Consider the following 23,011-nt stretch of genomic DNA (forward strand, 5'->3'; position numbering starts at 1 on the left):
GTCATGGCTCCAGAGGATGTCCTTCATCTCCAGAAACCTTTCTGGGATACAGACCTGATGTGTTGCACTACCTTAAAATATAGCTATCTCCCAATTCCCAGGAAGTAAACATGCAATTATGTGTGCAAATGAGCTGTAAAATGCAAGAAGTGAAATTCTTTCCGCTTTGTTAGATCATTATTTTCAGCAAGTGGGCATGCAGAGCTTTCAGGAATTCTGTTACTCCGTACCGATGGAACAGAACTTCCTGGCCACCTGATTCACATTGGTATGTCAGAATATCCAAGTTGTGATATCTAGGCTTCTGAAAGGGTATTCCATTCTGGGCTAAATAACGGAGGAACTGCTACGCAATGATGTTGTGCCCTTGTGTACGAACCTGCTTTTAAAGGGGGGTTGCAGGGTAGTTCCAGAGATTTTTAATGTTTTGGTGGGTGTGGTAAATCTCACACTGAAACTACATCCCTTTTCTCCTCCCTCCTTTCTTTTCATAGAACCATAGAAGTTTACAGCATGGAAACAGGCCCTTCGGCCCAACCAGTCCATGCCGCCCAGTTTTTACCATTAAGCTAGTCCCAGTTGCCCGCACTTGGCCCATAACCCTCTATACCCATCTTACCCATGTAACTATCTAAATGTTTTTTAAAAGACACAATTGTCCCCGCCTCTACTACTACCTCTGGCAGCCCATGCCAGACACTCACTACCCTCTGAGAGAAGAAATTGCCCCTCTGGGCCCTTCTGAATCTCTCCCCTCTCACCTTAAACCTATGCCCTCTAGTTTTAGACTCCCCTACCTTTGGGAAAAGATGTTGACTATCTACCTTATCTATGCCCCTCATTATTTTATAGACCTCTATAAGATCACCCCTAAGCCTCCTACGCTCCAAGGAAAAAAGTCCCAGTCTATCCAGCCTCTCAAAAAGAACAAAGAACAAAGAAATGTACAGCACAGGAACAGGCCCTTCGCCCCTCCAAGCCCGTGCCGACCATGCTGCCCGACTAAACTACAATCTTCTACACTTCCTGGGTCCGTATCCTTCTATTCCCATCCTATTCATATATTTGTCAAGATGCCCCTTAAATGTCCCTATCGTCCCTGCTTCCACCACCTCCTCTGGTAGCGAGTTCCAGGCACCCACTACCCTCTGCGTAAAAAACTTGCCTCGTACACCTACTCCTTATAACTCAAACCATCAAGTCCTGGCAACATCCTAGTAAATCTTTTCTGCACTCTTTCTAGTTTAATAATATCCTTCCTATAATAGGGTGACCAGAACTGCACACAGTATTCCAAGTGTGGCCGTACCAGTGTCTTGTACAACTTCAACAAGACGTCCCAACTCCTGTATTCAATGTTCTGACCAATGAAACCAAGCATGCCGAATGCCTTCTTCACCACCCTGTCCACCTGCGACTCCACCTTCAAGGAGCTATGAACCTGTACTCCTAGATCTCTTTGTTCTATAACTCTCCCCAACGCCATACCATTAACTGAGTCGGTTCTGGCCTGATTCGATCTGCCAAAATGCATCACCTCACATTTATCTAAATTAAACTCCATCTGCCATTCGTCGGCCCACTGGCCTAATTGATCAAGATCCCGTTGCAATCCTAGATAACCTTCTTCACTATCCACTGTGCCACCAATCTTGGTGTAATCTGCAAACTTACTAACCATGCCTCCTAAATTCTCATCCAAATCATTAATATAAATCACAAATAACAGTGGACCCAGCACCGATCCCTGAGGCACACCACTGGTCACAGGCCTCCAGTTTGAAAAACAACCCTCTACAACCACCCTCTGCCTTCTGTCGTCCAGACAATTTTGAATCCAATTGGCAACCTCCCCCTGGATCCCGTGAGCTTTAACCTTCTGCAACAACCTACCATGCGGTACCTTGTCAAAGGCTTTGTTAAAGTCCATGTAGACAACGTCTACTGCACTGCCCTCATCTACCTTCTTGGTCACCCCCTCAAAAAACTCAATCAAATTTGTGAGACATGATTTTCCACGCACAAAGCTATGCTGATTGCCCCGAATCAGTCCTTGCCTCTCTAAATGCTGGTAGATCCTGTCTCTCAGAATACCTTCAAGCAACTTACCTACTACAGACGTTAGGCTCACCGGTCTGTAGTTCCCAGGCTTTTCCCTGCTGCCCTTCTTAAACAAAGGGCACAACATTCGCCACTCTCCAATCTTCAGGCATCTCACCTGTGGCTGCCGATGATTCAAATATCTCTGTTAGGGGACCCGCAATTTCCTCCCTAGCCTCCCACAACACCCTGGGATACATTTCATCAGGTCCCGGGGATTTATCTACCTTGATGCGCTTTAAGACTTCCAGCACCCCCTCCTCTGTAATATGCACACTTCTCAAGACATTACTATTTATTTCCCCTAGTTTCCTAACATCCATGCCTTTCTCCACCGTGAATACCGATGAGAAATATTCATTCAGGATCTCACCCAACTCTTGTGGCTCTGCACATAGATGCTCTTGTTGATCCTTAAGAGGCCCTACTCTGTCCCTAGTTACTCTTTTCCCCTTTATGTATTTGTAGAATCTCTTTGGATTCTCCCTTGCATTATTTGCCAAAGCAATTTCATGTCCCCTTTTTGCCCTCCTGATTTCCCTCTTAACTCTATTTCGACAATCTCTATACTCTTCAAGGGATCCACTTGATCCCAGTTGCTTATGTTTTCTTTCCTCCCATTCATGCCTGAAGCAATTTCACTTAATACAAGTACCTTTGTACTTGGATTTTTGAATATTGTCACTCTTTAATACTTGGGTATTTCTGGTCACAATCAGGATGTTTCTGGTCACAATCAGGATATCTAGAGACTCAAAAGTTAATAACAGTGTTATAATTAGAGCCGCCATTTAAGAGTTAAATCTGATTAATATTGGTGCCATCCCCATGACTTTGGACATGGGAATGTCTCTAGATGTAGCAGCAAAGAAAGGACAGAAACAATCAACCAATGCCCAGATCTGTCTGGTGATTTGGTATCCAAAGGTGAGGAATTGTAAAAGATTCTAACCCAAGGGAATGCTTATCAGTTGAAGGGCCTTTAGTTACTTTGAGTGTGGTGTGGGGAACCAAAATCAATAATGTCTAAACACCAACTGTTTTGAGTAGTATTTTTTCAGCTGATTACTGTGATATGTTACTGCATCTTTGAGAGACAATTGAAGTTTAGAAGTTTTTTCTCTGCTTTGAACTTTGTATGTAAAATACAGACCATTATGATAGTTATGGCTGCACAAAATATTTACTGAAATGATGTCTGATTTAGTGATAGATTCATTAGTTAAAATCCCAATGATATATAAAGCCATTTCATTCATACATTTTCATTGTTCAGGATACATTTGAATTCCTGCCGTCTGAACTCAAATCCCAAGGTACAAAAGCAAATAATAATAATAATCGCTTATTGTCACAAGTAGGCTTCAATGAAGTTACTGTGAAAAGCCCCTAGTCACCATATTCCAGCACCTGTTCGGGGAGGCCGGTACTGGAATTGAACCCGCGCTACTGGCCTTGTTCTGCATTACAAGCTAGCTGTTTAGACCAGTGTACTAAATCAGCCCCGAATGAAGCTATGTTTTCACCCACCATATCACCTGGCGCCCAAAGAGTTGCATTTTTGGTGATCTTGTAAAGTGATACAATTTGCTTCCACTCTATTGAACAGACAGACCTAGAGATGGTAACTGAGGATCTGGCTCAGAAAGTAAACCGACCTTACCTCCGCACTCCTCGCCATAAAATCATCCGAGCAGCGTGTCTTGTGCAACAGAAAAGACAGGAGTTCCTGGCTTCGGTGGCCCGTGGTGTTGCCCCAGCAGACTCGCCAGAAGTACAGAGACGCAGGTACACATCCTTAATATGTTAATATTTCTATTGCGTTACAGAAGAATTTGATCTACCAAGATAAAATATCATGAAGAATTGAATTGTTTTGAAGTAAAGCCATTTAATTTAACGACAATTTTCACTCGTGTGCAGTTTATAGTAATTTAGTAGAAGGATACTTTAACATGAGGAAAATATACCCTTAGTGATGAAAATGGTGCATATCAGAATCATTAGTGCAATTGCATTTGTATTATGTCTAAAAATATGCAATTTTTGTATTTGGGCCAGCATAAAGATAAATTTTAGCTCAATCCCATGTTTTCTTGTCCCATTTTCTTGCCATTAAAATACCATTAATTAATGTTAATCATTTTATTGACCATCCATTTCATGGATGTGGGCAAATCCATGTACTGTTGACATTTTACTATTAAAAATAAAACCGGAAACCATGGGGCAGAATTTTCTGGCCATTCCCACCGGCGGTATCTTCCAGTCCCGCTGACAGCGATCTCCCGCTGTGGGTTCGCCGACTGAGAGAGGTGCAATGTTACGGCAGCTTGGGCTAGTGCGCGGTCAATTCCAGCCCCGCCTGACCCGGAGTCGAAACACAATTGAATTAACCAATAAATCTCAGAAAAATACCCAACTGTTTTGGCCCTTGGCTGCCCAATAATTACAATCATCAGGTTTGTAATTACTACTTATTCAAATTAAGAACTATAATGAAATGTGCAGCAAATCAACCTGGTTATTATCTAATTCCTCACTTTAACTTGCCCTCTCCCACCCTCTCTATGTATGTAGACACACACACAAGACAGTCAAACACAGAGGGAGAAAAAGGGGTAAAAAAACATAAGTAAAAGAGAAAAAGAGTATTTGTCTCAGATGGGTATTTCCAGCACCTTACTCTTCTTCAAACTTTGCTTTCAGTTTGAGGTTTTACTGTAAGTTCCTTCAGGTCACTGTAGTTTCAGAAGTGCAGCACTCACAGCCTTTCTGCAGCGAGTGAGTCCTGGCCTTTGATTGCAACTGGTAATGGTTTTCCTGTAGATTCATTCATTCAGGTTCTCTGCAACTTCAGGGATATAGCATTCAACCTTTCTGGAGAGGTTGTATGTCCTTGTCTTTCTGTGTCCAGGACACAACTGCTCCCTCAGGTGCCTGAGAACCATCCCACTGGGATGGGATCCAATTACCACCTGTTACCGGGCAGAGTACCATCTTTTGGCCAATTTGTTGGTCACCAGCCAATCAATCAAACAGAGTCCCACCCCATCTCTCTCTATGATACCGAATGTCTGAAGCTCCTGTTCAGACTAGCAGAGTGTTTTCTCTGTAACTTCTGAAATCCTCATTCTCCCTGCTGCTTAACTTAAAGATACATGTCCGTTAATCACCCATGGATCAAAAATGATAACAGCAAAATAAAAGAAAGGGGAAATAAGGGAATAAACAGGAAGGACCCTTAAGATAATAATGGGAAATCACTTTGACACGGCGGGACCAGAAGATCGCGCTACGGCAAAACACGTTTTTGGGGGGGGGGTCCCACTCATGGTGTCTGTTGGGTGGGTTGAAGCTGCCATGTTTTTGATTTTTGCTGAGAAATTTATAAAACTGAAATCTCATCTAAACAAAAGGGGCATTTAGCAAAAAGGCATTCTTCCTTCCTTTCTGCAGAAACTATAAACAGGCTCGGATGTGCAGAATAATTACTAGTGCATGACCATACATGCTGCTTACACCAAACCACCAGTAAATAGTGATAAGTATAGATACAATTTTTGCCCATTTTCTACTTATGATTGAAGATTGTATTTTGGACTCAATCTGAAAAAAAATTAGGATATTTGACAAAACTGGAAAGAGTTAAAGATATTTTTGACTTGAATTTTCAGTCACTTCTCAATTTAAATAATGGAAAAATATTCCGTTGAAGTTTAAACGTAGCGCAATTCTGTTAAGTGCTTCTTATTTTTACATTCCTAGTCCAGAATTGTACTTTGTGGTGCGCCCAGTCACACAGAATTAGCACAATAGAATAATTGTTTTACTTTAAAACAATTTAATGAATTACAGATATTGGTCATTAGTTCAAAAACTATTATTGGCTACCCATGTAACTCTATTAACATCAAGTAACTGCCAGTATCATATTGACAGAATTTTGAATTGTTTGTTACAGTTTTGCTGGTGGAACCTGGGATTGGGAATATTTAGGTTTTGCATCACCGGAGGTAGGTATACACTGCTTGCGGTTATATTACATAGCCCTTTCAGTGCAGAGTTTATAGGAGAACCTTTATTTAAAGGAGCTATCCTGAGTGGGTGATGACAGTGAATGGTGCCACCAATTCTGCTGCTAACAATTATTAATGAAAAATGCATTATTTTGTTTTACCTTGCATTAACTAAAATGAACACTTCTCTCTGTGCCAGGCTTGTCCGCTTCAATGCACCATTTCTGCAGCCTGACCCAATTTCTAGAAGCAGAGCTTGGTTTAGTGACAGACACAGTAGGTTCACTACTTCTTTCTGTCTCAGTGCCCAACCCTGGAAGACCACATTTGCCGGGTGCCAACTTTTTGCGGGTGTGCTACATTAAAAATAATTTTTTTTTTACTTTTTATTTTTTTATGCAAAACGGCCTGCAGGTATGGAGGACAAGACGTAGAAGGCCTGCAGGTAAGGGTTTTTATAACTTATATTTAAAAGGCCTCTTTAGGCTGCATTAATTGTACAGGACAGCTCCTTTAAGTGACTTCTATTCCAACCTTTGATTTTAGTGATGTTGCATCTGTTTACGATAACCACACCAAGATGTGCTCTGTCTGGCAAATTTCTGCCAGAATTCTAAACTTTGGTGAAAGAAACTGTAAAGTACACACTGATTGCTGATAGGTAAATGTACATGTAAAGTACAGTTAGCTGTATTGTGCTTAATAAGAACAGAAAATACTGGCTTAGCTCAACCAGTCTGGCAGCATCTGTGGAGAGAAAGAGTTTGAGTCCACATAACTCTTTAGAGCTGAAAATAGGTAGAAATGTGATGGCTTTAGACTGTTGAAGAAGGGAGGTAGAGCAAAATAGAAGGCATGGGATAGGTGGGAACTCGGGATAGATTGTCTCACTTTTCATCCTATTAACCTCCACAATCAAAGGATCATTCTCCGTCATTTTCTCCAACTCCAACATGATGCCACCACCAAACACCTCCCCTGTCAGCATTCCGTATGGACCATTCCCTCCGTGATACCCTGATCCACTCCTCTAACACCCCCAATACCTCGGACCCTTCCCACGGCATCTTCCCATGCAGTAGGAGGTGTAATACCTGTCTGTTTACCTCCTCACTGTCCGAAGGCCCCAAACATACCTTACAGATGAAGCAGTGATTCAATGGCACTTCTTTCAATTTAGTCTACTGCATTCACTGCTCACAATGCAGTCATTAGAGAAATTAAATGCAGACTGGGTAACCACTTTGTGGGACACCTTTGTTCAGTCCACAATCATGACACCAACCTTCCTGTCGCTTGTCACTTCAATTCACCTCTCTTTCATGCCCATACTTCTGTCCTTCTCCTACTAAAATGTTCTAATGAAGCCCAATGCAAGATGGAGGAACAGCACTTCATCTTCTGATTAAGAACTTTACAGCCTTCTGGATTTAACATTGAGTTCAATAGGGGTGGCGTGGTGGTTAGCACTGCTGCCTACAGCGCCAAGGACCCAGTTTCCATCCTGGTCCCAGGTCACTTCCTTGCAGAGTTTGCACATTCTCCCCCTGTCTGCATGGGTTTCACCTCCACAACCCAAAGATGTGCACGGTAGGTGGATTGGCCATGCTAAATTGCCCCTTAATTGGAATTTTATTCAAAAACATTGAGTTCAACAATTTCAGACCATGAATTCTGTCCTCCATTTTGATATTTTTCCCCAATAACCACCCCCCCCCCCCCCCCAACACGGGGGCCAGTCTTTAACTTGTTTCAATATTTTGCTTTCAGAGAGGAGTGGCCCTTGTTCTGTTAACACATATTGCTATCTGACTTTTATGCCACTATTAACACCTCCTTTAGTCTTTAATACTATCATTGCCACCTACTTTGTCTTGTGTCCATGACACCGTTGTCCAATCTCTCCTGAGCTCCTTCCTGTCCCTGGCCTTCTGTTTTGCCTCACCTGCTCCACACCCTCTCTTCAGCAATATAAATCCCATCACATTTCTACATTGCCTGAGCTCTGAAGAGGAGTCACATGGACTTGAAATGTTAACTCTGTTTCTCTCTCTCCACTGATTTAGTACAATCAAGCTGATCACAAGAGAAGAGTGTTATAATTGGCCTTAACATTTTTGGATTAAGGAAAGGAAGATGAAGTTCCTTCCTCCCAACACTAATCATTTCCCAGTGGTACCTGTACGATATGTCTCTCTGTTATCAAATGAGAACAGGTGGGCATCAGCTGTATTGCCCTCCACTCAAAAGCCAGCTGAGGCTCACTTTTCTATGGTTATACACTTGGGTAAAGTACAAAAGCCTGTGGTCAACTGTGGACTGTATTGCACCAAGGGTTAGTATATCCTTCCTTAACTATGTTGCAAACAAAAGAGTCCATCCCACTTGTGGGGGCAGGATTTTCTGGCCTCCCAGCCACACATTTCTCAGTAGCGGGAGGCGGCGCAGTTCGCTGGTGGCAGGATTCTCTGCTTCTGCCGTTGTCAACAGGATTTTCCATTGAAGTCACCCCACGCCACCAGGAAACCCGTGGGCAGGGGTGCACTGCTGGCTGGACCAAAGAACCAGCTGCCAGTGAAGAATCGGAGAATTCCAGCTGTGATTTTTAGTAAAGCAGGTTTAGAGGGTGGGGAATGAAGACCAGGATATGCAGACATAATTTAATTACCATTTAAAACCACGTCTTCAGTCCTTAATTTTATATGATATACTTTGATTCAATATTGTGCGGAATTCTCCCCAAAAATGTGTCATTTCTGACGGGAAAACCGGTGAGAATCCCGGCAGCTGTTATGGTTCCCTCAGGCCCCCTTCCTTGGCAGGGCAGATTCATAGAGTTCATAGGATTTACAGTGCAGAAGGAGGCCATTCGACCCACCGAGTCTGCACTGGCCCTTACAAAGAGCACCCTACTCAAGCCCACATCTCTACCCTGAAAAGTGTGAGGTTGTCCATTTTGGAAGGACAAATATGAATGCGGAATACAGGGTTAACGGTAGAGTTCTTGGCAATGTGGAGGAGCAGAGAGATCTTGGGGTCTATGTTCATACATCTTTGAAAGTTGCCACTCAAATGGATAGAGCTGTGAAGAAGGCCTATGGTGTGCTCACGTTCATTAACAGAGGGATTGAATTTAAGAGCCGTGAGGTGATGATGCAGCTGTACAAAACTTTGGTAAGGCCACATTTGGAGTACTGTGTACAGTTCTGGTCGCCTCATTTTAGGAAGGATGTGGAAGCTTTGGAAAAGGTGCAAAGGAGATTTACCAGGATGTTGCCTGGAATGGAGAGTAGGTCTTACGAGGAAAGGTTGAGGGTGCTAGGCCTTTTCTCATTAGAACGGAGAAGGATGAGGGGTGACTTGATAGAGGTTTATAAGATGATCAGGGGAATAGATAGAGTAGACAGTCAGAGACTTTTTCCCCGGGTGGAACAAACCATTACCAGGGGACATAAATTTAAGGTGAATGGTGGAAGATATAGGGGGGATGTCAGAGGTAGGTTCTTTACCCAGAGAGTAGTGGGGGCATGGTATGCACTGCCTGTGGAAGTAGTTGAGTCGGAAACATTAGGGACCTTCAAGCAGCTATTGGATAGGTACATGAATTACGGTAAAATGATATAGTGTAGATTTATTTGTTCTTAAGGGCAGCACGGTAGCATTGTGGATAGCACAATTGCTTCACAGCTCCAGGGTCCCAGGTTCGATTCCGGCTTGGGTCACTGTCTGTGCGGATTCTGCACATCCTCCCCGTGTCTGCGTGGGTTTCCTCCGGGTGCTCCGGTTTCCTCCCACAGTCCAAAGATGTGCAGGTTAGGTGGATTGGCCATGATAAATTGCCCTTAGTGTCCAAAATTGCCCTTGGTGTTGGGTGGAGGTGTTGAGTTTGGGTAGGGTGCTCTTTCCAAGAGCCGGTGCAGACTCAAAGGGCCGAATGGCCTCCTTCTGCACTGTAAATTCAATGATAATCTATGATTAATCTAGGACAAAGGTTCGGCACAACATCGTGGGCCGAAGGGCCTGTTCTGTGCTGTATTTTCCATGTTCTATGTTCTATCCCAGTAACCCCCACTTAACCTTTTTGGACACTATGGGCAATTCAGCATGCCCAATCCACCTAACCCGCACATCTTTGGACTGTGGGAGGAAACCGGAGCACCCGGAGGAAACCCACGCAGACACGGGGAGAAAGTGCAGACTCCGCACAGACAGTGACCCAAGCCGGGAATTGAACCTGGGACCCTGGAGCTGTGAAGCAACTGTGCTAACCACTATGCTACCATGCCGCCCATTGCCGCCCAATTCATGCTCATTGTTTATAGTTAAGTAGTAATACATACGCCGACCCTTGGAAAGAGTACCCTACCGGGGCAACACGGTGGCGCAGTGGTTTGCACTGCAGCCTCATGGCACCGAGATCCCAGGTTTGATCCCGGCTCTGGGTCACTGTCCATGTGGAGTTTGCACGTTCTCCATGTATTTGTGTGGGTTTCACCCCGACAACCCAAAGATGTGCAGGGTAGGTGGATTGGCCACACTAAATTGCACCATAATAGAAAAAAAAATGAATTGGGAAAGAGTACCCTACCTAGGCCAGTGCCCCACCCTATCCCCATAACACAGTAATCCCACCGAACCTTTTGGACACCAAGGGGCAATTTAGCTTGGCAGTTCCACCTAACCTGCACATCTTTGTACTGTGGGAGAAGCTCAGTAGGCTGGACAGCTGGTTTGTGATGCAGAACAAGGCCAGCAGCGCGGGTTCAATTTCCGTACCAGCTGAGAATTCTGAATTCTCCCTCCATGTACCCGAACAGGCGCCGGAATCTGGTGACATGGGGCTTTTCACAATAACTTCATTGCAGTGTTAATGTAAGCCTGCTTGTGACAATAAAAAGATGATATTATTATTATAAAACTGGAGCAGCCGGAGGAGACCACACAGACACAGGGAGAACATGCAAACTCCACACAGACAGTAACCCGAGACCGCAATTGAATCCGGGTCCCTGGCACTGTGAGGCAGCGGTGCTAACCATTGTACCACGTGCTGCTTTAACATCGAAGATTCTGTACAGGAAAAATAGAAAAGTAGTATACTATTTAAATGGGGAAACATTGCAGATCTCGGTGGTACAGAAAGACCTGGGTGTCCTGGTACAGGAATCACAATATTAGTATGCAGATACAGCAAATGATTCGCAAGGCAAGTGCAATGTTGGCATTTATTGCAAAAGGAATTAAATATAACAGGGAATTTGTTTGCAGCAGAATAGGGCCTTATTGAGGCCACTTTTGGAGTACTGTGTACAGTTTTGGTCTCCTTATTTGGGAAAAAGAAGGCTTACTCAACTCATTCCTGGGATGAAGGACTTATCCTATGGAGAAAGCTTGAACAGATTGGGCCTTTGGAGTTTAGAAGAATGTGAGGTGATCTTATTGAAACACAAAAGATCTTGAGAGGGATTGACAGGGTGGCTACCACAAGGATATTTCCTCTTTTGGGGGAGGCATAGTTTAAGCATAAGTGGTCTATCTTTTAAAACCGAGATGAAGAGAATTATTTTCTCTGACAGTGGTTAGTCTGTGGAATTTCTTTTCCCAGAAAGTAGTGGAGGCTGAGTCATGTAGTTTTTGATAGACACAGGAGTTGAGGGTTGTGGGCTGCAGACAGGAAGGTGGAGCTGAGACCATAATCCGATCAGTCATGATCATATTGAATGGCGGAGCAAGCTGAAAGGGTTGAATGACTTGCTCATCCTCAGCCCTCTATTTCTAAGGTGCAAAACGGAGGTGCGACTATGCCACCACTGACACAAGGGTATAATTGTAGAATGAGAAGTTTACATGGACATTATTACACTCTTGTTTATAATAACATATGTTGACAGGGTATACATTTTTATTTGCATGCAGTTTTTGCTAAAAATGCTATTATTTGCTGTGTTTAGGAATATGCTGAATTTCAGTACAGACGACGGCATAGACAACGGCGACGAGACATGCATAGCCTTCGCAGTAACACTCCCGACCCCGAAGATCCCAGTGACAGTACAATAGGTAACAGTACAATCTAACTATTCTTATTGTTCAAAACTTAGAACCTGTTAAACACATTTTAAAATAAAATTGAAGTATACACTTAGTCTGCAGAAGCATTGACGGTTAAGTAGTACATTGAACTGGAACTTAGCTGTCACCAGTAGAAGCTGGGTTCAAATCTAGGCTGGAGTGATGGAATTGCAAACTTCGCTCTGGCTACAAATTCCATATTAAAACTGAGTTTAGATCATCTCGGTCTAGTCTTGCTGATGCTTCATCACTATTTATCATATAAATTTAGAGTACCCAATTCTTTTTTCCCAATTAAGGGGCAATTTAATGTGGCCAATTCACCTACCTGCACATTTTTTTTAGGTTGTGGGGGTGAGACCCATGCAGACACGGGGAGAATGTGCAAACTCCACACAGACAGGGACCTCAGGCCTGGAATATTCCTCTCAGCTTGGGTCTTAGGCATATTATCTGGCAGTGTACAGGATGCTTGAAGCATTCTTATTCATGATTTATTTAAAATTAAAGTGTTGGTTTGATTATATTCACTCCCTTATTAACTCAAATCACAGTATATACTAGTTTTCGATTTTAAAATGCAAATTCTTCCTGGGCCAATTATTTCTGAAGTCTTCAATTTGTACATTATGGCAATGAAACATGCATTATATTATATTATAATATTTGAACTACTCAAATATAAGGGGTTACATCTTCCCATTAATGTTGTCTCTGCATGTTAAAATAACCTAAAGGGTGTAGTAATTTAAAAATAAAAACATGCATTTCTGTTCCTCTTGTCACTTTCACAAACACAACTATAAGACAACTACGTATGCAAAGGTTTGCTGAGGTATTTTCTGTTACTATCTGAATTTGTCATAAAATGTATAAAAGGGCAGATTCTAGTACCCTTAAGGAAATATATTAGACTGATCCTTAAATAGTTCAGTAAAATAGTCTGAGCCAGCAGCTGTGCTGAATAGAATTGGAAAGGATTTTTTTTAATGTGCCTCATTTATACATTACGTATGCATTTCAAAATTCCTCCACAAAATCTCAGGATTTATGAGGCATTGGACAGGTTCTGATTGAAAACTTAGTTCTGTTGTGGAAGCTTATTACAGAGCAGCAGAAATACCAGTGATCACCCGTTCAGAATCAACTAGGGACTGGCATTTAGTACTTTGAGACCTGAAAAAAGGAAAGGATGATTTTAACTCCTTACCTGTGCATAGGGGAAATGATTTTGCTCCACACTTGTAGTCTTTAGCTCGCAACATGGTCCAGAAGTATGTTTGTGGTTGATGGATGAAGACTTGACAATACTTCCAGTGATTAATGTATTTGAGGTTAAAAACTGGGTACATAGGTAAGATTCTGAAAGGCACGATTGGAACCTTGCTTGAGACTAAATGAATTAAAATAGTTTTTAACAACTAACAACAGTCGTTTGTTTTTATTTTGATCCCGGAAATGCTTGTTGGTGAAGCAGCCTTAAGATTTTCTTTATTTTCCCCACACTTGCCAATTCTGTATACATTTGTGCAAACAATGCCTGTGCGACCCAGTTTGAAACCATGTCTTATTTTTGCAGTTACCAGCAGTTTTAGTTGAGTTGAAGAGTTGTTGAAGAAAATCTGAATATTCAGTTCAGATTAAGATACAAGATGTCCTTGCAGCAAATAGACTGAACATAGTTTAGTCCTTTTTAACCATAGTTCTTTTAGGCAAGATGACTTTTCAACGGCATTATATCTAAAAATCTCAATTATGCCAATTTTGACAGCTGTGGAAAATCATATTTTGAGCCAATACAAATCATTGATGAATTGTTCCACCGAGAAAACAATATTCATTAATAACCTTTCATACTCCCTTTCAGTCTAGAATGAAATGTCCTGCAGCCGTTATATTTATTTTGTTACTTATTTATAGATACCCATGAAGGCAACAGCAGGCGACATGGTACTTCCATGGTGAGTTCAGCATCTATGAGTATTCTGCACAGCTCTTCACTTCATGACTATACCCCTGTCAGTCATTCTGAGAATCAGGACTCTTTGCAGGTACCTCTCTTGGTGCAATCCTCTATCCTTCCACCATCTTTGCTTTGCTGTATGTTTTAATAAGATAAAAACACAAATCTATTACACAGTTGTATTTATTTTGTTTTTATTAACATAATGTTCTACAATATTCTGTTAGATATTTAGTAACTCATAATAAAACATTTTTTAACCTATTATGAGAATCCATTGAATTCTTTCGTAATCTAGATTTAGGTATATGACTTTACAACAGAAACCTAAACTGAAGAACAAAAGTAAAAGCTGTCAAATAGTGATTGCATTGAAAACATTTTTCCGCATGTATTTTGTTTCTGTGATTGTGTTTTCTAAAACATAGGCATCAAAACAACAGCATCAAATTAAAATGGGTTCAAAGATTCAGTTCCTTTGGGGGAAAAAATGGTATGGTGGATTTGGTTCTTTAGGTTTTACTTTTACTGACCACTCCATAACCCCTTCTATTTCTTTGAATGCGACATATCATCATAGTGATATGCCGCCAGTTCTTTTCAAAGACTGCTCTGCAACAAGGCGTGCACAAATAAGCACAGGTGGAAGATACTTTATAACTTGAATAAATAATCTTGTTCTCTGTGGGTGTAACTTGGTATCTCCCTGATGGTCAACTAAGGATTGTAGTTTTGCTGTATGAGAAATATGGATGCAGTACTTTGCATCATTACTTCAGTACATCCTCAAAGAGAAAGGTCTAACATTGGGCTATCCTGCCACTTTGGACAAAAAGAACCCTAGGACAAAGCCCTTTTGCTCACAGTCCTATGTACTTATTAATAGTATATCTGCAATTTACAAAACCTAGGTTATCGGAGGTCGGTGGAATGTGGAGTTGGCTACAATTAGATCAGCCATGACTTACTGAATGGTGGAGCAGGCTCTAGGGGCTGAATGGTCTGCTCCTATTTCTTATGTTCTTGTGGACAGATTTGAACTTGAAATATACCTGTGTCTCTAATCCTGTTATGCTTATTATGTATTAAAACATATACTGTGGTTTAGGTGATCTGTACTTAACTGGTGAGATTCTTCTCTGACCACTCAAATATATTTTAACCTGGATATATGAACATATAGAAGAAATATGTTGGTGAAGCCTTGGCAATGTGATAATACAATTGTTTCCTTTTTCTTAGGCTTTGAGCTCCCTTGATGATGATGACCCAAATATCCTGCTAGCTATCCAGCTGTCTCTGCAAGAATCTGCACTTGCAGTGGGTGGTGAGCCACAAGAGTTCCTTAACAATGAGCTATCTTTAGGGGCCATTGGTACTTCTTTACCTTCAAGGCTCGATGCAACCCAGAGAAGCACGGACAGTTCCAGAGCTTTAAGCAACTCGCAACTAATGGATTTGGAAAATAGCTTAATAAGATTGGGTAACGGTGATCCCTATCCTAGCAAATTTAGTAGCTCTCAGCCTTTCACTGTACAAAGTAGATTTTTTTCATCCCCTGAAGGTAATGAATCTGCGGATGCAGACCCTGCCATGAATGCAAATCTCCTTGGTAATATCATGGCATGGTTTCATGACATGAATCCTCAGAGCATTGCATTAATCCCTTCAGCATCTTCTGAAACTGACATAAACTCACGTCAACTCGGCAGTACAGAGGAACAAGGATCAAGTAGACTTGAGGAGATGCTACAGAGCCTTCACGAGGATCATGCACTGTTTGAAGCTGCAGTCATGAATGAAGGTAGAGGAACCCAAGTTGATGAAGTTTCGGAAAGTATTGGTGCTACAAAGCCTGAACCACAAGCAGAAACACCAGGTGTGAGTGACAACAGAAGTGTAATACTTTTGGGTGATGACTCCCAGCAGAATAACACGTCAAATGAATGGGAAGAACAAATTCATTTGGTGTAAATGCAACAGTGTAGATATCTGTTGCAGTCACTTATGTTGTGTCCCTTTAGCTTAGATCAGCATCAATCCTAGACTGACACACCGTGTAGGAGGCTGAAGAACCCATCAATGATACAGGGAGTCCATAGGTTTGAGCCCTCAAAAGGCTGTTTCAGTTAGTTATCAGTCTAGCACCAGTCCCTGAGTATTCAAAGAACATAAATATTTTAGATCCTTGGTTTTTAACTTATTGTACTTACCAACTAGCGATTCTAAAGGATCGAAACTAAAGCTAAATTACTGATGACAGAAAAATGAAAGTGAGGCTATATTATCCTGTAGTATAGGTATCACTGAGAAATATACTATAGGGAGCCTGCTGGAGTACTTCTAAACTGATTACAAAAGAAAGTAAGCACTGCCTACTACATGTGAAATGTGGTGCCAAAACTTAAGCAGTTGAAACCAAGTTTATCTAACTTATATTCAGCTTGTGCCTGCACTAGTCTGAACTAATCAATTCTTTGGAGTCATCTCCTGGAGGTGGCATCTTCTTGTGGAAAAGATGCAAATTGGAACTCAAGTAGCATTGTTGCTGCAGAAATGTAGCTTGTGCTTTGATTTGTTAAGTGGTTGCTGTTTTAAAACAGTTTATTTAAAAAGGTTCAGAAGTGGATATTAACAGGCGCATTGCGTTTGAACTCCACAGACACTTTATTCTAAGTGCAATCGTAGAGTCTTTCCTCACTATAAACAAGTATTCTATTAAAAGCACTGTCAGTGCCACTGGTCTTAAGACTTGAAATATAGGCCTAAGATTTCTTAAATGCAAAGCCATCCCTGATAGGCAAAAAAAAAATTTTAATGACATGAAAGCCACAACAATCAATCAATGTCTGGCCTACTCAGTCAGTCCATCATTGTGCCTTTGCCTAATCCACATGGTTGGTTGCCACACATTTTTGAATCATCAGAGACTACCACTTTAAGATCAGACCAACACAAGTATGACTCTGAAATTACTTTAGCTTGATTGTTGCCAATTGTATTTTGGGAAGACAATTTTGATTCAGATATTGAATAGTGTTCTGTGGAATATTGTAGCGGCAAGTTGCATAGAATATTAAAATTTGGTTGATGTACAAGAAGAATCAAGCTTTCCCAACACTAAATTTGGAATAAACTAATTGTGCTAATTTTTATTAGAAAAGTTTTTATTTTTAAAACCATCATGCTTTAAACCAAGTTGCTTTTTTAACTTGGAGAATTTAATTCAGTTTTTAAAATTTGGAGCTCAACAAATAAAAACCATGCAAAGCCCAAGATATGTAACTGATTTAAGTTTGAGATGTTTCTCTTAAAGTTTGGTTTTACCTTGAGTCAGTGTGTGACAACGTAGTATTGTATTGAAGTAATTTCAGTTTGATATTGGAAATAAAAAAGATATGTTTTACATGGCATTGAATATGTACTGCAAAGTTGAGATATGTAAGGGTGTTGTATATGAAGTTAGTAGTTTTGTGGGGTTTTGTTTTTGTAAAACCATTGTTTATTTGTGAAATTTGAACCATGGTCCATTCTGTGTAATGTTGGCTGTGCATGGTCACACGGTCATTCAAATTCAGAATTGTATATTCTGTTACAAATTTTAAGTGTCTTGGATTAATTTGAAAATCAGAAAAAAATTGCAGAACTATTTTTTAAGGCAATGGGAGTTTTATAATATTAAAGCCAACTGTTAACCTTGATTTATCTCTACAGAAATGTTACTATTTGCACTTTCATAGTACTATACTTGATACATTCCCACTTTATATATGGATACAATAATATTTCGATGTTTGACCACTGCAAAGCATCATTTAAAACTTAACAGTTAAACTGTACAAAATTAAATTTTTTTTGATTGGACATATTGTCTAAAGAATTAAAATCTGCAAATGGTTTAACTTTGTAATAGGGCCACCTACCTAAATCTGTGAAGAGAGACTGTATTTTCATTTTCTTTCTTTCTCAAGCTCCTATAATTCTGTTTTAAATTTTACAAGTCAAAATATTCCTCTGAAGTCAAACAATAAAATTTCAGTTCATTCTAATGCTGTTGGTTTCAGTGAAAACTGCAGTTCTATGTTTACTCGCCGTCTTCAAAGTATACTTTTCTTTGGATAAATGTAATATGGAAATGGATAGCAGTTTGAGCAACACAATTGTAAATTAATATTTATAATAAATTCACATTTCTGAACTTTTTTTTACGAGAAATGGTTAACATTTGTTCAACATTATCACAATTAACTAGAACATATGCTTGAACTGTCTGATGTGCCAGAACATTTATCCAGCTAGCAACTGAGCATATGGACAAGGCTCGTCGCCCCTGGAGACCACCAAATTACCTCGTCTGAAGTGAGGAATTGGTCAGGGCGCTATAAACAGTCCCATTTCCCAGTTAGGAACTAAAGGAAGATCAGCCAGGTATTATGGTCACTATACAACAATTTCTGGAAGTGAACAATCATGTTGGATTTTTTTGCCCCTCTACACGAATCTGAACATGCCAAGAAAAGAGCTTTGATGGTCTAGTAGAGAAACGTACCAGCCAAGCTTCATTTTGGGTGCAGTCATCAATTTAGGCACAAATTACCTTAGTTTTGCAAACTTTCTTTTGACTCATTTGCATATTTCCAAACATAAGACCTTCCACGAATTAGTGCAATCAGGCTTTTTAAACAAACTTTAAATTTTGCATTAAATATTTCCTTTCACCATTTTTATTAATAACAGCATAAAATTGATTTGTAACAAAATATTACGCATGTTACATCAGTCCAGTCCTGTTAGTAACTTAAATAAGTGAAAAGTACAGGAGTCAGTATCGCCATTCATTTTTTTTTTTTAAATTTAGAGTACCCAATCAATTTTTCCAATTAAGGGGCTATTTAGCGTGGCCAACCCACCTACCCTGCGCATCTTTGGGTTGTGGGGCGAAACCCACGCAAACACGGGGAGAATGTGCAAACTCCACACGGACAGTAACCCAGAGCCGGGATCGAACCTGGAACCTCAGCACCGTGAGGCAGCAGGGCTAACCCACTGCGCCATCGTGCTGCCCCTGTATCACCATTCATGGAATGTGGGCTTCACTGAAAAGGCCAGCATTTATTGCCCATCTCTTGAAAAAGTGGTGGTGAGCAGCCATCTGGAACTGTTGCAGCCCCGATCATGCATCTAGACCCACAGTGCTATTAGTGAGAGAGTCCTAGGATTTTGATGCAGCACAGTGAAGAAATGGCAATATAATTCCAAGTCAGGATGATTGCGACTTGGAGGGAATTTGCAGGTGGCGTGTTCCCTTTCCCACCTGCTGCCCTTCTTCTAAGTCAGGCTTGTCCAAAGTATGGCCCATGGGCAGATACAGCTCCTGGAACCAGTTTTTATAATACCAGTCAAACAGGTACAATGGAATGGGAGATTCCGCAAGGAACTGCTGCTCCAACCACAGGCTGTTTCCAGTGTTTGCTGCTGATGATCGGCAGCAAATTTTGGAGCTAAACTATTTGTGATTGGAGGAACAGCAAACACCAGAGATGGAGAGTTCAGGCTCAAGAGAACCAAAGAGCGGAAATGCTGGGAATTGGGGCCCAGGTAGCAGAGACACAACTTTGAGGTCCAGGAGTGAGATGCTGTGGAGCCCTGGGGAGGGGGGCTGATTGGTGTGGGTGTGAGAGGAGGTGCGAGAGAGGGTATGTGGGGACACAGGAGGGTGTTGCGACTAATGTGAAAAAAAATTATATTTTAAAAAGCTGTATTTCGTATTTTTTCTGTGACTACATAGGGAGAGAATCATTGATTTTTACAGGGGCCATGTAACCTTTTGTAATAAGACTCAAGAATGTGCTGAGCTTTTGAATTGCAGTTGGCAGACTTAATGGGAGGGGCCAGGTTTGAGAGTTGCTTCTGGAACACCAAGCTGGATACACCGGGTTCAGTTGTCTTTTAAAAGACTCCAAAAGGCTTTGTCACAATCTAAGCACGTGGAACCCCTTTTTAGTATCATAGAACCCCTACAGTGCAGAAGGAGACCATTTGGTCCATCAAGTCTGCACCAACCCTCTGAAACTCCACCCAAGTTCACTCCCCCACACTATCTCAATAACTCCTTAACCTTCACATCCCTGGACACGAAGGGACAATTTAGGATGGCCAATCCACCTACCCTGCATGCTTTTGGACTGTGGGAGGAAACCGGAGCACCCAGAGGATACCCACGCAAACATTTGGAGAAAGTGCAAACTCCACACAGTCACCCAAGGTTGGAATCGACCCCGGTCCCTAGTTTTTTTTTCATAGAATTTACAGTGCAGAAGGAGGCCATTCGTCCCATCGAGTCTGCACCGGCTCTTGGAAAGAGCACCCTACCCAAGGTCAACACCTCCACCCTATCCCCGTAACCCCACCCAACACTAAGGGCAATTTATCATGGCCAATCCACCTAACCTGCACATCTTTGGACTGTGGGAGCACCCGGAGGAAACCCACGCAGACACGGGGAGGATGTGCAGACTCCGCACAGACAGTGACCCAAGCCGGAATCGAACCTGGGACCCTGGAGCTGTGAAGCAATTGTGCTATCCAAAAGGCTGCCGTTCTGTGGGGCAGCAGTGCTAACCACTGTGCCACGGTGTTGTTGACTTTATCCGCGAGGGGTATTCAAGATATGCTGGTTTGCTTAATTGGGGGGAAAAAACTATATAATAATCTTTATTCACAAGTAGGCTTACATTAACATTGCAATTAAGTTACTGTGAAAAGCTCCTAGTCGCCACATTTCGGCGCCTGTTCGGGTACATAGAGGAAGAATTCAGAATGTCCCAATTGCATGGCTTTAGGGACTTGTGGGAGGAAACCAGAGCACCCGGAGCAAACCCACACAGACAGGGAGAACGTGCAGACTCCGCACAGACAGTGAACCAAGCCGAGAATCGAACCTGGGACCCTGGCACTGTGAAGCAACAGTGCTACCGTGCTGCCTCTAAAAATGCACAGAGGTAGGGTTGGGAAACAAGATGTTATAACTGTTAAATATAAAGCTATTTCCTTGTTGCTAATGTGCTTAATCCTGTGTTTAAATTAAAGTTTGTTTCACGACAAAAGCTGTCTGCTGGTCAGTGTTATCACTCCTGTAACATAGTAACATTTCCTCCCAATTTTCCAAAGTTTAAAAGTTGGTATCTCATCTGGAATCGCATAACAAATTAGGGTTCTCATTCTTCGACCCAGAACCAATGGGGTCTAGTCCAGGATCTCAAAAAGATTGGGGTTCTGGTCTACATCCATAACATCCACTGAGTGCTGAATTTGGTGCTTTTTGAGTGCGATAGTGATAGTTTGGTGACCGAGGGAGTTAGGTGAGGAGGGAGTAAGGTGCTCCTTTCATTTTGTTTCCGACATTTCCGCAAAGAGTGCGAAGAGAGCCAGGAGTTTACAGGAAGTGTAGCTGACTGGGAGCAGAGTCGGAGGGCGGAGATCTAGTTAGTCCACACAGCAGCTATATTCTGTAAGGTAAGAGGGGATGGAGGCTAGGCCAGTTACATGCTCCTCCTGTAGGATGTGGGTGGTGAGGGATACCACCGGTGTCCCCACTGACTATACCTGCGGGAAGTGCACCCAACTTCAGCTCCTCAAAGACCGTGTTAGGGAACTGGAGCTGAAGCTGGATGAACTTCGGATCATCCGGGAGGCAGAGGGGGTGATTGAGAAGAGTTACAAGGAGGTAACCACACCCAAGGTACAGGACAAGAATAGCTGGGTTACAGTCAGGGGGAAAAAAACAAACAGGCAGACAGTGCAGGGATCCCTCGTGGCCGTTCCCCTTCAAAACAAGTATACCGTTTTGGATGCTGTTGGGGGGGATGACCTACCGGGGGAAGGCCCTAGCGGCCAGGTCTCTGGCACTGAGTCTGGCTCTGGGGCTTAGAAGGGAAGGGGGGAGAATAGAAAAGCAATAGTTGTAGGAGATTCAATGGTTAGGGGAATAGATAGGAGATTCTGTGGTCGCGAGCTTCCCGGGTGCCAGGGCCAGGGATGTCTCGGATCGTGTCTCCAGGATCCTTAAGGGGGAGGGGGAGCAGCCAGAAGTCGTGGTGCACATTGGTACCAACGACATAGGTAGGAAAAGGGGTGTGGAGGTAATAAACAAGTTTAGGGAGTTAGGCTGGAAGTTGAAAGCCAGGGCAGACAGAGTTGTCATCTCTGGTTTGTTGCCGGTGCCACGTGATAGCGAGGCTAGGAATAGGGAGAGAGTGCAGTTGAACACGTGGCTGCAGGAATGGTGTAGGAGGGAGGGCTTCAGGTATTTGGATAATTGGAGCGCATTCTGGGGAAGGTGGGACCTGTACAAGCAGGACGGGTTGCATCTGAACCAGAGGGGCACCAATATCCTGGGAGGGAGGTTTGCTAGTACTCTTCGGGAGGGTTTAAACTAATTTGGCAGGGGAATGGGAACCGGATTTGTAGTCCAGCAACTAAGGTAGCCGATATTCAGGACGCCAAAGCATGTAATGAGGCAGTGGGGAAGGGAACACTGACAAAGGAGAGTATTTGCAGGCACAGAGATGGGTTGAAGTGTGTATACTTCAACGCAAGAAGCATCAGGAATAAGGTGGGTGAACTTAAGGCATGGATCGGTACTTGGGACTACGATGTGGTGGCCATCACGGAAACTTGGATAGAAGAGGGGCAGAAATGGTTGTTGGAGGTCCCTGGTTATAGATGTTTCAATAAGATTAGGGAGGGTGGTAAAAGAGGTGGGGGGGGGGGGGGTGGCATTATTAATTAGAGATAGTATAACAGCTGCAGAAAGGCAGTTCGAGGAGTATCACCCTATTGAGGTAGTATGGGTTGA

The 23,011-nt window shown here is 42.3% G+C and overlaps 1 protein-coding gene across 1 annotated transcript; it reads left to right on the forward strand.

The window, feature by feature from the left end:
• The first annotated feature begins 3,685 nt into the window (after positions 1-3,685).
• LOC140406588 (ankyrin repeat and IBR domain-containing protein 1-like) lies at positions 3,686-18,357 on the forward strand. Its single transcript, XM_072494591.1, has 5 exons — positions 3,686-3,888; positions 6,534-6,564; positions 12,071-12,179; positions 14,112-14,242; positions 15,397-18,357. The coding sequence occupies exons 1-5, from the start codon at positions 3,722-3,724 to the stop codon at positions 16,126-16,128; spliced, it is 1,170 nt and encodes a 389-aa protein (XP_072350692.1). The 5' UTR covers positions 3,686-3,721; the 3' UTR covers positions 16,129-18,357.
• The last annotated feature ends 4,654 nt before the right edge of the window (positions 18,358-23,011 follow it).

The sequence above is a fragment of the Scyliorhinus torazame genome, unplaced genomic scaffold (genome assembly GCF_047496885.1).
Source record: "Scyliorhinus torazame isolate Kashiwa2021f unplaced genomic scaffold, sScyTor2.1 scaffold_677, whole genome shotgun sequence".
NCBI classification, from domain to species: domain Eukaryota; kingdom Metazoa; phylum Chordata; class Chondrichthyes; order Carcharhiniformes; family Scyliorhinidae; genus Scyliorhinus; species Scyliorhinus torazame.

Coding starts and splice junctions, on each gene's coding strand:
- LOC140406588 (XM_072494591.1), top strand. CDS start 3,722: ATGGTAACTGAGGATCTGGCTCAGAAAGTAAACCGACCTTACCTCCGC. Junction 3,889..6,533: donor CCAGAAGTACAGAGACGCAG/GTACACATCCTT, acceptor AACGGCCTGCAG/GTATGGAGGACAAGACGTAG. Junction 6,565..12,070: donor AAGACGTAGAAGGCCTGCAG/GTAAGGGTTTTT, acceptor TGCTGTGTTTAG/GAATATGCTGAATTTCAGTA.